A 16942-nucleotide genomic window follows, 5' to 3' on the forward strand; every position below is an offset into this window, starting at 1 on the left:
GCTTAGTCACAGAAAATGACTCTCACTTGTATCAGCAACCTTCTGGCTGCAAAATGGATTAACGGCTGTGGTTACAGAGAAGTCACAGTATTAAATTTGAAATGCAAGTAATAATCTGAAAGCAGGCACTTACCTGCCTTTCTACGGTCTGCAATATAGCAAGGTACAGTTTCAATAGTGGCGATTGCTTCAATTGGGCCTCCATCATTAGGCACTGTGAGAGTCGTTTTTGCAACTATTGATTCATTTCCCTGAAATGAGACAGCCAAGAGATTAACAGGTGCAAGATGCACCTGAGGGTCATATATAAGAATCTCTCTCTGCCCAAGCATATGCAACCTGTTATCCATGTTAAGGTTGCAGCCTTGAGCACCTACTCAGCATATGAAAATCTTGGCTTCAAAATAAAGGCATCCACAGTGAAAGTGAGGAGCTGGCCGCTAGGTTGTAGTTGGACACTTTATATTACTGCTATATCCTGCTCCAACCAGATAAAATGAAAATATGCCCAGGCATGGTAGTGCATGGATGACTCCTACATATGACTGGCATCTTGATGAGCAACCTTCTTACATCTGATGTTTTATCATTTACAGGATTTTCTAAGAACAGAATACATAAGTCATTCACAAAGTGTGCCATCGAAAGGTAGATCCACTGAATGATGTATCTGGGAGCACACAATGCAGCACTATTCTGATGTTAAGCGAATGTGGACTATTGTCTGGGAAACTATTCAGACCACATAAGCCACTCAGAGCTTTTCTGCAGGGAAAACACAATACAATACAATAAATGACAATGTAAATAGCCAAATGGCTGCAATATCAGATAGGGCTCTATATTAAGACTTGAACCGTGAGTTCATAAAAAGTAGATGTTGACCCACACAATATTTGATACACTCTGTACAGATGTTGAGGTGCCAATTGTGCTGATCATTCCCACTGTGCAATGAATTTGTACGATAGCACAGAGTTGGAGATTTGCCACCTGATCAGGGTCAACAGCATTTCTCCACCTTTCATTTTGGGTATGGAGAAGCAGTCATATCATTTACATTGCACTCTGGGTGGTACATGTTATGTCGTATAGTAATGTATAATACTAAGCACTGCTCCACCTATCCCAAAATCCACAGGCACTTCCGTCAAAAGGAAGGTTGTATAAACTATGCAAGGTTGCATACCTGGTCCACGGTAGAACCAATGGAACGAGTTTTCTTTAAACAACCTGGTGGGCCTTCTATAAACTGTCTGGATGAGCGCTGTGAAGAAAAAATTGCAATACCATGTTTGGGTCAAAACACTACAGAATTTTTGAGAAAGCAGAAAATGCATTCTATTGGAGTACTCAAGACACTAAATGATGTCATGTATTTATATTTACAAGAGATGCGATATTGTTGAAAAGATCTGCGTAGAATTTTAAGTAAACCTTTCTAAAATGCCCTTTCCTGCTTGAGATATGCTGAGAAGATACACTTCATGCATATCTCACCTAGTAACCAGATGAAAGTGAAGAGAATGGGAAGGGAGGAAGAAAAGACACACTCTGCTTTAGGATTCCATCCCCACTAGTATATACGAAACAGAACTCACAAGTTTCAGCTGTGCTATCCTGCAAGCCAAAATGAGATGGAAATTGTAACTTCTATCTTTGATGTCATGAAACTGTCTTCAGATCTGTCCTACTTGATCTCAAAGCCCTTGTACAAGGCATTAAAGAATTTCAAAAGAAAATTCCAGGTTTGAAACAAGCAGCTCAGAGGAATACATCTTGAAATTTAAGTGGCTCTCTAGATTATGCTAGCCTGGAAAGGGTGTTTGTATTGCTGACATAAGGGAAGCACACACTTGACTAGGAAATCTATTCATCATGTGTGTTTAAAAAAAGAGGACAAATTATTGCATATGTATATTGATGTACACTTTAAAAGTTCACACTCAAGGAGTTTAGAAAATATTTGCCAGTTTGACCATTTGTAACTATTGCCACTTGACACCAAGATACCTAAGTGAAGTAGTGAATATGCATATGGATACCAATGGAGAATTGAAACCTGTGTGAACGAACACATACACACCCCACTTTGCATTAGACCATTACGTCAGTAAAGAGAAAAGTACATACCCTTTTCTCTCTTTTCTTCAGTTTGACAGTCTTTACCACTGTGGAATCCCATTCCTGAAGATACAAGAAAAATCTGATTGGCATTATGAAGGCAGCAAATTTCTATGTGTTGTTTGTTTGGTTTTATCCTCAATTTATGTTACTAAATCTATGACTCTTATGACCTGCTAGACCGCAAAACTATTATAAAACTATAGCACTGAATGGAATCTAGGAGCAAAAGGTTAATACAGAAGTACAGACAAAGATAGTTCACATGATCACCACACTTCTCTTTACACACAGTCCTATTTCTACATCATTCAAGGAGAGAACAAGAAAGGCAGATCATGGTAACATTACCAGCGATTCATCGGTCTTGTCAAAACTGATGTCTGATAAAATTGAACCAGATTCATCTATTGTAGATAATCTAAATACAACAAGAAGAAAAATGTAAAAATCACACATATGCATGTAACATTCTTCCAGATAACACCCTTGTCAAGGCCTTATGATTACTAGCTCAATTACTTAGTATTTGAAGGCAGGCAGACTCTGAAAGAAGTCTAGCTCGGCACATTCCTAATTATATGTAATCAATACATATGCAACTTTGCTACACAAACACAGGTAAAGGGTAAAGGACCCCCTGGACAGTTAAGTCCAGGCAAAGGTGACTATGGGGTTGTGGCACTCATCTCGCTTTTCAGGCTGAGGGAGCTGGTTTGTCCACAGACAGCTTTCCGAGTCATGTGGCCATCATGACTAAACCACTTCTTGTGCAACGGGACATTGTGATGGAAGCCAGAGCGCACAGAAACGCTCTGGAAGCCAGAGCGCACAGAAACGTTTACCTTCCTACCACATCAGTACCTATTTATTTACTTGCACTGGCATGCTTTCGAACTGCTAGGTTGGCAGGAGCTGGGACAGAGCAACGGGAGCTCACCCCATTGCGTGGTTTTGAATCACCGATCTTCCGATCAGCAAGCCCAAGAGGCTCAGTGGTTTAGACCACAACGCCACCTGCATCCCTATATAATACAAACATAGGGTATAATATCTGGTATATAAGAAATTAGTATACTAAGAGTTGCACATTTTTTTATATAATATAAACAGCTAGAGTTAAGCATATCTAAATCTCATTGGTTTCAATGGAGAAAGTTAAGCTTGTCTCTTAATACTCTCCTGTACAATCAGTGGGGATTAGAAGTGCTTAACAGCACAGGGGTCTCTAATTGCCATATCCTTTCTTCCCCTCCAGTCCCGTAATCTTTGCGAAATAATAATAATAATTAAAAAAAAACAGGCTCCTGAAAGGAGATTGCAATAGTAAGAGGAATGTGGTTATTGGTATAATCCATTCTATTTGAAGAATTTGGATTCTTTTAGCATGCAGAGCTATGCAACCCATGCTCATACATGAAACTGATGCATCTGGTGCATAATTTTCAATTCTGAGAATGCCAGCTTACAGTTAAAAAAGGAAAAGAAAATATGATTCTAATTCGCCCACCCTTATAAATCAGAGATAAATTCTCTTAGCAACTTGTGGATCTCTACTGAAAGTTCGGAAATTAAACCAGAGCTTTGGAATGGTTATATTGATGTTCTACATGGCTGCCAATTATTGGTATTACTCATTCCCTTGCCCGTTTTTCCATGCTTATGCCTTTCCCTCTCCACCATTCTGCTTCGTTTATGACTCCTATCACTCCAACCCTTGACCAGAAGAACAAGTTATTTTAAAACCTGTATCTTCAAGGCATCATTTGCTCTGGTCAGAAATGTGTCTTTATCTGCTGCAGAAGACTAATAATAACGGTGGCATCTATCAAAGAATGCACATAGTGCATAAGTTTATAAACACAGATAAGTAGGGAAGCTTAATACAAGTAGTATCAACATTCAGGATTTTTTCTAATCTAGACTATCGTTTGAGTCTGCGTAATGAGGAATGTTCAAATTACATTACATGATTTGATCATTCTATAATTAAGGTAAGTATGTCTGATGTTTTCTACCTTTTCCTATATAGTCCTTTTCTGTTTAGACATGAGGGCCTAATTGGCTGCATCTCAACATTCTCAGCAAAATCATACTTTAATATATAAATATTGGTTCAAGTACTGTTATAAATCAGAGTCTTCCTCTGCAATTCTGAAGTATTAAATTTCATTTACTGATGCACAGAGCAGAAATATATGCTTAATAGTACCAAAAAGAAATAAGAACCCTTTCAATATCTACTGGATTTGGATAAATAACCTTTGCCAGACAAGAAATATGACTGCTGTTTAGAACTAGGTCAGTTGCTGAAAGAAGTATTGCTGAACTGTCCCTACCTTTAGGTTAATTACTTATGTAGAGACAGAATTATTGACATTCAGCTTAGCATTGCTACATCACAGAAAAAACCTTTAAACAAGTAGGATTATAGCTACAACCTGAAACAATACTACACGCGTCCCACCCCCATATTCTCTGCCAAGAAACAGTGTTTCCTGGAACAATTTGCAGAGCCCTGGTATTCTGAAAAGTAGCTTCTAAGCCAAGGATGGGGAAACACTTTAAGTTCAAAGGCCGAATTCCTTTGTTGGCAACCTACCGAGGGCCACATGCCAGTGGTGGCCGAGACAAGAGGCAAAAGTGGATGAAACAACAGGTGTGGTTCTTACCTTTTCAGAGACTTCTATACAGATGTTTTAGATGCAATTAAGTTAGGATTTGGCTTTCGACTTGTTTAGGCAGAAGATGGTCATTTTAAGATAACATCTGTTTAGTCCTCCTAACACAATTTGTGAGTGCACTGAACAAATTGTGTTAGGACTAAACAAGGGAGGTCTTAAAATTATTTTCTTCTGTGTCTAAGGCCAAATCCTAACTCCCAGCTGGCAGCCAGAGCCACTGCCCACAAAGGCCACGACAAAGGGAATGGCTCTTTACTGTGCCTACTCCCAGGCCGGCACAATGAGGCTTGGACGAGGGCCACTACTGCCATGTGACGGCAGCAGGGTCTATGCAGGATCAAGCAATTCCTGTGCCAGCACTGCCACTACTGGGATTTCCTCTGCCTGCTGTTGGAAGAGATGGTGGCCTCCAACCAATGTTTGGGTGGGCACACATTGAGTTGCTCTATTCTGGTGCGGTTTTCCTGCTAACAGTGGAGCTCCCGTGGGGCTTCCAGAGAAACACTTCCACTCCATCCAAGTTCCCTTGAGGGGTCGAGGGTTTGGATTGTTCTGTACATTTTCTGGCCCCATACAAGGTTTCAGGGGTCTGGAAAACATGTTCCTAGCCCCAGTGAAATAAAATCAGGTTGTCACATCTACCTTCTTTACAACCAAGCCCACCAAAGGGGCACCCTCCAGCAAAGGTAATATCTCAGCAGCTGACCTTTTATTCCCTCCCATAGAAGTATGAGGCTTGTTTAGGAAGGCCAGTGCTGATTTCTGTTCTTCACTCAGCTGAATACTCCCCGATGAATCACACATAAGCAGCTCTTTGATCAGCTGGATCTGTCGCTCCTGCAAGTTAGGAAACATCAAAAATAGTCTTGCTTTGCATTTACATGACAGTCCATAATACACAAAGCCTCCTGAAGAAGGCTGCTACACTACCAACATATTAATATCTATAAAGAGATCTGCACCTGTCTCTCAAATCAGCTTAGTTTAAAGCAGCAGCACAAAGATTTAGCTAGATCAAATTGCTACCCAGTGTAAAAAGATAAGGTACTCCAAATAGATTTCTTTGAGCCATAAAGCAATTTGCCCAATTCTATTTGCAAATAACAATAGTTTCTATTATATTGAGCTTCTTTTTGCAAGCAGAGGAAGGGACTTCTGCAAGAGGCCAAGAATGAACAATTCTGATCTGCCAAGGGATGGAGTAAATAATCTTTTTCATAATAATAATAATAATAATAATGATTTTTATTACTGTTTTGGGGGGGACAGGAGGCAGGCAGGTGTGGAGCACTCCTGAATGGGGTAACTGTGCCCCTGAAGGACCAGGTGCGCAGCCTAGGAGTCATTTTGGACTCACAGCTGTCCATAGAGGTCAATTCTGTGTCCAGGGCAGCTGTTTACCAGCTCCATCTGGTACGGAGACTGAGACCCTACCTGCCCATGGACTGTCCCACCAGAGTGGGACTACTGCAATGTACTCTATGTGGGGCTACCTTTGAAGGTGACCCGGAAACTACAACTAATCCAGAATGCGGCAGCTAGACTGGTGACTGGGAGTGGCCGCCGAGACCACATAACACCAGTCTTGAAAGACCTACACTGGCTCCTAGTACGTTTCCGTACGCCCTCCCACCAGATGTCAAAGAGAAAAACAACTACCAGATTTTAGAAGACATCTGAAGGCAGCCCTGTTTAGGGAGGTTTTTAATGTTTAACAGACTATTGTATTTTAACATTTTGTTGGAAGCCGCCCTGAGTGGCTGGGAAAACCTAGCCAAATGGGCGGGGTAATAATAATAATACTAACAACAACAACAACAACAACAACAACAATTTCCCCAGTGGTTTCCCAAGCCACTCTGGGCGGCTTCCAACAAAATATTAAAAATACATTAAAATATCAGTCATTAAAAACTTCCCAAACAGGGCTGCCTTTAGATGTCTTCTAAAAGTCTGGTAGTTGTTTTTCTCTTTGACATCTGGTGGGTGTTCCACAGGGCAGGTGCCACTACTGAGAAGGCCCTCTGCCTGGTTCCTTGTAACTTGGCTTCTCACAGCAAGGGAACCGCCAGAAGGCCCTCGGTACTGGACCTCAGTGTCCTGGCAGAACGATGGGGGTGGAGACGCTCCTTCAGGTATACTGGGCCAAGGCCGTTTAGGGCTTCAAAAGTCAGCAATAACACTTTTGGCTCGGAAACATACTGGGAGCCAATGTATGTCTTTCAAGACTGTGTTATGTGGTCTTGGCGGCCACTCCCAGTCACCAGTCTAGCTGCCACATTCTGGATTTGTAGTTTCCGGGTCACCTTCAAAGGTAGCCCCATGTAGAGCAGTAGTCCAAGCGGGAGATAACCAGAGCATGCACCACTCTTGCGAGACAGTCCTAAACTCACCATGATGGATTTAACAGAAGGTTAAAAAACTGCTGACTTGGGTTAGAAGGCTGATAAAGAGATTTGCATGTAGCCTTTATAACGTAGCCCTGTGTACATGAAGGACAACAATAAGGCAGCTAAGAACAGGGCCCTCTCTTCCCCCTTTCTAGAGTTGTAGTATTGGATGATGCCTCTGTCACAGTGCATGCATTCTCCAGCAGTAAACCAAGCAGGCAAATCCAGCTACTCTAAGCTGGGGCAAACTCTATTATTTTCAGAAGACATCTTAAGGCAGCCCTGTTCAGGGAAGTTTTTAATATGTAATGCTGTATTGTTTTTAACACTGATTGGGAGCCGCCCAGAGTGGCTGGGGAAACTCAGCCAGATGGGCGGGGTATAAATAATAAATTATTATTATTAAATTATTATTTCTCGCTTCCCACTCTGTAGATGTCCTCCACACAAGACAGTAAAGATAAGTGAGGAACCAGTGGCTTGTTCCCTCTTCCCAAACTTCAAGAGCTCGTGCCCTCTGAGCCCTGGAGTACCTAAAATGCTCAAGTACTTAGGTAGCACTAGAATTCATGGGGAATTGGCTTCTTCCTTCCTGCCTGAGCCATGTGCAGGCTTGGCTAAATTTTGCCTAATACAAGACAGTGTTTAGCCAAGTGCACAGAGGACTGAAAACATGGAGCAACAGGGAGTTGCAAGTGACCACATCCAAGTAATGACTCGCCTGTCTGCCCTATCAAATGTTTGCTGTTGCTGTCTAGTTTTACAAGCCCCAATCCAAAGACCTTATGGATGAAAGCCCATCCACAAGTGACAAGTTTCAGTACCACCTACGTAGGCTCACTTGACCATAGTGAAGCTGGCAAGTGGCTTGTTTTCTTGAAATTAGTCACATTTCAGCTGCCATAGTAGTCCACTCTTTACAGGCTGAGCACTGGATCACAATATGGCATATACAATGGGAAGTTGCATCATTTGTCATCTGTAATATTTGGAGTTCTAACAAATAGCAACCTGTAGTACCCAAGCCACCCCATCAGTCCAAACTGAATGACAAGCAGAGAACATAATCGTATTTTCACAAGCTGTGTTGGCATGCTGGAAAAAACCTGCAATATCCTGGAAGCAGAAGCACTTCCTTGGAACAAGCTATCACAGAGGTGACCAGCAACTGGGCATTTGTTGCACTATACACCGTGTCTAGAAAACCCCTATGCTTTTCTCCCGGAAATAAATTCATGTTCAGTGGAAGTATGTATCTGAACACTCTGTGCTTGGAACACATAAAAAGGGAGGGCTGCTGTCTTCTTTATGTACTGATAGTTTTTTCAGAGGTAATCCGTTAGTCACTATTGAAAACAGGATGCTGGACTAGATGACCCCCCAGTCAAGGCTTTTATGTTTTGTTCGATGGTTACAATCCTAATCTTGCTCACCTGGGGGGAAGCCCCACTGAATTCCATAGGACTTACTTCTAAGTAGACTTGGATAGGAATGCACTCTAAGCCTGTCACTCTACTTCATTAAGACTAAATGAGGAAATGTTATATGCACCAGTTTTTCACATTCGGCTTCAGCTCGCTGTCTTCGCTTAATCTCCACATCCACTTGATTTCGGGCGTGTTTCAGCTTCACATCCAGGGCACTACGTTCAGTTTCTGTTTTCATCAGCAGATCTTTATACCTGGCCATCTCAAGATCCATTTTCTGCCACTTTCTTCTGTGCTCTTCAAAGTTCTTGGCTAGCTGGATAAATTCTGTGAAGGGCATACACATCAGAATTCATTTATAAAGGACTATTTTCTTGCATTTCCTCAAATATCCCTGCAACAGAAGTCTAATCATTTCTATTTTACAATACAGAGGTGCTGGTATTATTCGGAACAGAGAGACTGTAGGCACAGGATCTCACAACTTACACACACTGAGACTTCCTTTTGAGTAAACATCCAAATTATGGTGCCACAAGAGTTATAATCACAAATCAAGCCAGTTTCCCCTTTTATCAAGATAAAAAGATTTATATTGGGCTACTCAGTCAGATAACTTGTTAAGAACAACTGAAGACATAGTGTCTTAGAAGATACACGTGGCTAAGGCAACTTAAATAAATATATGAACTTGCTGACGGTTGTCATACCCAAGGATAGAACTGCAGCTATAATTAACTTGAGAACAGATTATTTTATGGTCACAGATTAGCACACCAGAAAGACGTTCAAAAGCAAAATTTAAATGTAACTGCTGTAATATGCTTCAGTAGATGTAGATTGGTATTATAGATGTCTGGGCCAGAAACTCTATTCAGCTAGATAATTATACAAATATTGATTTAAAAGGAAAAAGCCAATTTCCTTTAGCTGCTTAACACTGCCCTAAGGGGAATATAAACGTTCCATCCTGCAAAGCTACAATCTTCTCTAGAAGATTGGACAAACCTGCCTCCAGCCAATGCCCCCTCCACCACTATTATTTACGGATGTCATTGCTCTGTGACACAGCACTAGACTTCCCTTGGGCTCTTTGAGACCTGCAATAGTACATGGCAATGTAACATCACATCCCTAAGGCAACAGATAAAATAAGGTAACTACTGGAACTGTAATGTTTTAACCACATGTTCTGCCTGGTTGCCTAGAAACCACATTCTACAAAACCCACTAGCTGGTATGCAGATCAGTTTTCTACAGAAGCAAGGCATTATCCCAATCATCAAGCTTCCAGTGTAATTTAACATATTAACTGGATGCTCTAAGAAATTAAAAAAATCTCACTCCAACCAAGTCATCTAAGAGACTCCTTGAATAACAGGGCAGGAAAAAGCCTACGAATAGGTTATAGATTTCTGCACTTACACAACATCTACAAAGATGACAACTTACGTAATTCATTGCCTTCACTTAGGATTTCTGCTTGGCGTATCAGTTGGTCAAAGATATTCCGTAAATTCAGCATTGGGGTCTCCATCTTTGTGCCTAGAAACTGAAATAATTCAGAAATTGGTTTGTTATTCCCTTTTCTTCTGCCAGACATAGCAATTCTTACCAGCAAGGTTAAGTCTGCAATTTAAGAATCAACACATTATAGATGCTGTCTTTTGCTGAAAGACATCAACATCCCTTCTCATTTGCAACCTCAATGTGAGACACCATGCAGCGCTGTTTTATTAACACAATGAATAAAGTGCTTTACAAAACTTTATAGGCACAAAATAGGTCCTGGAGCACAACGTATTTACACTGTAGAACAGACAATAAGGAAGGCACAAAGATGCAAATACTTTCAGACCCTCTGAAGGTCCCTATTTTCCAGGGATAGAACCAGATTTATAGAAGCCACCCCAGTTTCTGATTTAATCCCAGGAAGTCCAGCTTTTCCTTAGGATGTGTCAATTTTATTCAGAGAAATGTTGGAGATTCTGTACTTTGATTGTGTTAGTTGGAAATTAATAGTTTAATTCAAGGTTGGGCTAAATGGGGTCTGCATGTACAAAGTGAGGTCCACTCAAGAAACATACCTCCCTCCGACAATGCCCCCCAAACTTGCTCTTTGGATTCCCCCAACCCTCTGCAGCAGATTTAGGTGAGGGGGTGTTCCATTGCACAAGCAGACCTCATTCTGTGTACTCAACAATTTAGCTGAATATCGCTCTTTGTTTAATAACCAAGTCAAAGGCATCAAGAAAATGTAAGTTTAGAGGAAGGATCTGAAGGAAGAGAACTCGGGTTTGGGCACAGTTTTTAAAAATTAAGTATCACTGGTTTAAAGTGGAACACAAATACAAACATTTAAGGAAGTTTAACTTTCAATGGGCCATATCCAGCACTGCAGCTCTGCTGGCACTACAGGCTTCCATGCATGCAAGGAATTTCACAATCAGCTCCAGGGGGTTGAGGTACCCCCTGGAGCAGATTTGGGGGTGCTTGCAGGGTGAAGAGATAAAATGAAAGTCCCATTACACCAGCGGAACCCCAAGCTAATATTTTATAACTGAATTCACGACACTCTAAGAGTCACATTAAAAACAGCCTTTAATTTAACATTGGAGATAATATCCAAAATTACTGTATTTTTCTGTATATAAAACTAGGGTTGTTTTTTTTACCTAAAAAAATGTTTTAAAAGCGGCAGTAGTCTTATACACGAGGGCAATCTCCCCCCATTTTCTTAATTTTGAGTCCCCCAAAATAGGGGGCATCTTATACATGGAAAAATACGGTAAATTAAGCACGACAACAAATTATGTGTGTTAATCTTATGGAAAGCTACAAATATATATTACTTTTACAAATCTACACAGTATAGAAAATGTGCTTTACCACAGGATCCTGGCCTTAATCTTTAAATAGCTGGTTGGCATCAGTCCAGAGGGAGCTAATCAGAAATCCACTGCTAAGAGAAATGGGATAATTGTGAAAGCAGCTGTCTATATGCAAAATGCATTTTTGCTGCGTATCCATATTTTTCCAAGTATATTCCTAGCTAGTATTAAATGACTGCTTAGCTGAAGTGCAATGTTTTCACTGTCCAAACAACTAGTTAACAAAGGTGCTTGTTCAGAAAATATATGAACTACAAAATAGAAAATCTGACTTAAATTAATAATTTAAACTGGATGCTTCGAAATTCTCAATGGGCTGGAATACAAATCAGGATATTTCTGTCAAAACCATCTGGAGGATTAGAAATGTTTCAAGTGAAGCCTAAAATTAGTGCAATGTTTAACAAATATAAAAGGTGTATTTTGGTGAGATCTCTGAAGAGGCTTGGGGTTCAAAAATTATTTTTGCAAGCTACTGTTCCTGTTTCAAGTTGCTTTTAAAATCCATGACATGGTCAGCTCATTTTTCAAGCAGCACAGCCTGTGACATCATAGCAGTGATTAAAGGAGAAATTGCTAGTTCAGCAGTGCGGAAATTGCTTCTTCAATCCATGTAGCTGCTGGAAATGTGTATGGGAACTATGGCTAATAAATTATCACCAAGTAGAGGCCAACACATGCATTGTACCATACTGCTGGCATCTGCTGCAGACAAAACACCACCTTCACAGCAAGAAGGCCACAGAAAAATGTTTTAAGTGCAAATTACAAAAAGCATCCTGACTGAGCAAGCATGCTACAGTAGCTGTTCAGCTTGTAAGATTTTAGATGTTCTAAAAGGCTGAATGGGATGAGGTTTCTATAGAAATTTCTGGCCATGCCCCTGCCCCCACACTTTCACTCCCCACATGCTTCAAGCAATACTCTTAAAAGTAGAGTTAAAAACTCAGATATATAAGCTGGGTGCCAGATGACACCTTAAATCTAGGTTACATTCGCCTCAACAAAATATCTATTCGCCAGGGGGTCGGATTAGATGACCCTTGAGGGCCAGATCCAATGCTACAATTCTACGATCTCAACTACATTGCTTGACTGTAGCTTGCTCTTACAACAACTCACTTGTTCCTGTATGCAAGAAGAAGAAACACGCACAGGGGAAATGGTATTACAGTGGTACCTCGGGTTAAGAACTTAATTTGTTCTGGAGATCTGTTCCTAACCTGAAACTGTTCTTAACCTGAGGTACCACTTTAGCTAATGGGGTCTCCCGCTGCCGCCGCACGATTTCTGTTCTCATCCTGAAGCATAGTTCTTAACCCTAGGTACTATTTCTGGGATAGCGGAGTCTGTAACTTGAAGCGTCTGTAACTCGAGGTACCACTGTAATTATGAACTATGACAGAGGTTTTAAAATTGTGGTCGCCAACCTGACACTCAGAAATCTCCACGTAGTCACAATTGGACCTATGCCAGTAGCAAAACGCACCTGGCTAATTTCTAACACTGCTTAAAAGAAAACCATTGAATTTACAGTACAGTGGTAACTCGGTTTACAAACAGTCTGGTTTAAGAATGATTTGGTTTACGAACTCCGCAAAACTGGAAGTAGTGTCCCGGTTTGCGAACTTTACCCAGGTCTAAGAATGGAATCCGAATGGTGGAAGGGCACTGGTGGTGGGAGGCCCCATTAGGGAAAGCATGTTTCGGTTTAAGACTTCTGGAACGGATTATGTTTGTAAACCGAGATACCACTGTATATACTGTAGACTGTTAGACTGCAGAACAAGTTGTGATTTCTGACAACTCCAGAGTTCAATAAATAAGCCAGTGCAGTGGGTGTTAGACTAGAATTGAGGAGATCCAGATCTCAGCTATGAAGCTAACTAGCTGAACTTGGGTCAGTCACTGCGCTAGATTCAGACATAATCAGGACGGATAAAAATCAATGATTATATATATATATATATATATATATATATATATATATATATATGAGATTTTAAAAAAATTTAAATCGGATTTTTAAAATAAAATGCTTTTGGAGGAAAAATCTTTCTAAAGATAATTTTCTATTTAAGTTACATAATAGCCAAAGGCTATTCATCAGATAGAGGGACGCAGGTGGCGCTGTGGGTTAAAGCCTCAGCGCCTAGGGCTTGCCGATGGAAAGGTTGGCGGTTCGAATCCCCGCGGCGGGGTGCGCTCCCGCTGCTCGGTCCCAGCGCCTGCCAACCTAGCAGTTCGAAAGCACCTCCAGGTGCAAGTAGATAAATAGGGACCGCTTACCAGCGGGAAGGTAAACGGCGTTTCCGTGTGCGGCTCTGGCTCGCCAGAGCAGCGATGTCACGCTGGCCACGTGACCCGGAAGTGTCTCCGGACAGCGCTGGCCCCTGGCCTCTTAAGTGAGATGGGCGCACAACCCCAGAGTCTGTCAAGACTGGCCCGTACGGGCAGGGGTACCTTTACCTTTACCTATTCATCAGGAAATAAGGATTTGTTTTAAGTTTTTATGTGTGCTAAAACTCAGCCTATGGTGTTTTTTTTATTTAAAAAATCGTTTAACCACATTAGTTAACAAACTTGGATCCATAGGCTATAATGTTATTGTTTTAGTGAAATAAATTGTTTAAATTTTTATTAAGAAAATGGTTATTTTTCTCCTTCCAATAAAGTATAGCAGAAAAGTTGTCCAAATATAAACAGTTAACTTATTAAACCTCACAATAATTTCATAATTATCTGTCTATGTATTTCAAATAGTATAACCAAATCAGTAATTTTTGATATAACTGTAAAAATTTATTATTCCAAAAATGAAACCTTCCTCCGGTTGTCAATATTAAGAGGATGCCAGCAAGGGTGAACCTTTCTGTAAAAAAGGGATTTAAATCAAGTCTTACTGACTACTGATTTAAATTGATTTGATTTAAATCAAATCCACCCTGGACATAATGTCACATCGCAGTTTACTGTTATAAAAATGAGCCTAGTATCCCTCTGGGTTTACATGCTCTCTCTCTGACAGAGCCACAAGAAATGCCAAAGCTTTTGCTTCCATTATTTATTAACCACAACTTGCTGCATCACCCAAACCTAGACAATCTGTACTTAATCTTAACTAGGGTTTGTTGAAACAAGCCAATTTCAGACTACTCTAGTACTTAACACGTTGCGTTAACTTCTCTGCATGATGGTCAGAATCAACGGCCACACCTAACCAAAGAGCTTCTGTTTCAACTTAATAAAAGTAAAACTTCAAGCTACAAACTTGGGATATTTAGCACTAGCAGCTGGAATCTTTTACTGCGTGGAGACTGGGGTGATGTGCAACAACATAATACTACAGGTACAGTGGTACCTCTGGATGCGAACGGGATCCGTTCCGGAGTCCCGTTTGCATTTTGAGTAGAATGCAACTCGCGTCAGCGCCTCTCGCGATTTGCTGCTTCTGCGCATGCGCATGACATCATTTTGAGTGTCTGCAGCGAAACCCATAAGTAATGCGTTCCATTACTTCTGGATCGCCGCAGAGCGCAACCTGAAAATGTTCAACGTGAAGTAACTTTAACCCGAGGTATGACTGTACTGGTTCATGTATCACTTATTTCTCAATGTAGCTGCAACCACCCCACATGCAGTATTTTAGCACATATGAACCAGGCCCAAGAACCTTTCAACTGTTACAATGGGGAAAAGTTTAAGTCTGTTATTCAAAATCACATGTAACAGATTCCACTTCAGCCTCTTGAACCATCAGAAAAGGCTAGCCTCTCTAGTAGGTTGCATACAGGAATGCCAACTATTTTATCAAGAGTCTAAATATTGGTATCTTAGCAATTTATGCCAGCAGCTGAAATATAAATTATGGAAAGCACAAAAAGGAAAGTAGAAACAGCCCTGTTTTCAGCTCTGCAGGAAGAACAGGTTTTTGAAAGAATGTTGCCTCTCTGCCCCACTCAAACAAAATGCCACAATTATTTTTTTCCATTATAGATGAATGCTTCCAAGTCTCTAATCACATACCACATAGCTAATGCTATGCAATAAGAAAAACTCTCAGACTTACAGTTGATGCCTATACATTACCCTTCTATATACCTCACCATTAGGAAATAAATTGTAAGATCTACCCAAGGATTAGATGGGGGTTTTAAGGTGTCTCGAGAACTTAATTCTGGGGTCACCTTGAAGCCAAAACCCAAGTAATTCCAACCTTGCTTGCTACACAGTTCAGCAAGAGGTGGAAGGGTGGCTATCTTCCCCACACCCCAACCCTCGAAAAATACATAGAATTGATGCAAGTTGGAGAAGCAGCGTTCCTTCTCATTTCGTTTCAGCTCTTTGTGCTTTTGATACTCAGCTTAGCAGCTAAGTAGCTTGAACAGAAAACTGAGTGACTAAGAAGGAAGAAGAGAAAGGGGTGTGATTTGGAAGACTGGAAGGATGAACATGGAATGACCAGGTAGATTGAAGAAAGGGGGATGTCACAGGAATCAGAGAGCAGAGAGGGCACATCCCAGGGTTCGAAATTAGCAGGGCTCTAGGCGCATTTTGTGCCTGAAGAATGTCCATTTGCAAGCACCTCAAGAGGTCTGGGTGCCATTTTCTGCACCTTGACACTCAAGGATTACAGAAATGTATGTGCTTAGAAGCCTTGAAGTATATGTTAAGGACAATACGTTAAGGAGTTTAACAATAAAGAGTAGAGCAGAGCTTTCCAAACTGTGTATCGCAATACGTTAATGTGTCAGCATGTCGCACAAATGCTCCCCAAGGGGCTGGAAAGGGGTTAGTTTAGCCTCCGGTTTGCTAGTAAAACTGAATCACTGTGTCACAAAGTGTTGCATGTCTAAAGTGTCACCAACATGAAATGTTTAGAAAGATCTGGAGTACAGTGTTTTGAAAAATGAAGTTTGGTACCAATATTTTTATTATAAACACCAAATTAAAAATGTATTAACAATTTCTGTTAACAATGCGATGTTAACAATGTGTCATGTGAATTGCGTATTAGTTCATGCTTTTCAAAATAATAAATAAAGTGTTGCCGACCCCCCCCCCAGTGGCTAGTAGACCTATTTTGGCACCCACAGTTCAGGTCCCAGAAGCCACTTGTCTCCTAGTTTACCCCTCTCAGAGCTACAATTCTGAGCACCCTTAACAAACTACACTTCACATGATGCAAATTCAAGCATATTTATTCTAATTCTGCTGAAAACTGACTTTTACCCAGATCCCTTGGATGGGTGTTTTCTGCCTCACTCCCTTTATTTGGTCTTTCCAAGACAGAAGGGGAGATTGATCCAGGAGAGGGGCAAAAAGAAACAACTAGCATGAGTATGTGATCATGGGCCAAAAAGGCTGGCAATCTCTATGCCCATGTCACATTTTTTTCCCTGGAAGAAATTGCCTGTTGTCTTTTT

The 16942-nt window shown here is 40.9% G+C and overlaps 1 protein-coding gene and 1 long non-coding RNA gene across 4 annotated transcripts in view; both read right to left on the reverse strand.

Annotated features, from left to right (window-relative positions):
- The window catches only part of LOC307210505, a 349261-nt gene that overhangs the window by 297971 nt on the left and 34348 nt on the right, over positions 1-16942 (reverse strand). The gene's annotated exons all lie outside the window — the stretch shown is intronic.
- Positions 1-16942, reverse strand: part of RACGAP1 (Rac GTPase activating protein 1) — a 65686-nt gene that overhangs the window by 10956 nt on the left and 37788 nt on the right. For all 3 annotated transcript variants that reach the window (XM_079966375.1, XM_079966374.1, XM_079966373.1), the window contains exons 2-8: positions 10078-10177; positions 8750-8952; positions 5515-5645; positions 2476-2545; positions 2134-2187; positions 1190-1267; positions 134-251 (exon numbers count right to left, since the gene is read on the reverse strand). In XM_079966375.1, the coding sequence (XP_079822501.1) occupies positions 134-251; positions 1190-1267; positions 2134-2187; positions 2476-2545; positions 5515-5645; positions 8750-8952; positions 10078-10162 (739 nt within the window). In that variant the 5' untranslated portion in view covers positions 10163-10177. The remainder of the gene's footprint in view (positions 1-133; positions 252-1189; positions 1268-2133; positions 2188-2475; positions 2546-5514; positions 5646-8749; positions 8953-10077; positions 10178-16942) is intronic.

Source organism: Podarcis cretensis, assembly GCF_951804945.1.
Source record: "Podarcis cretensis genome assembly, chromosome: 2".
NCBI classification, from domain to species: domain Eukaryota; kingdom Metazoa; phylum Chordata; class Lepidosauria; order Squamata; family Lacertidae; genus Podarcis; species Podarcis cretensis.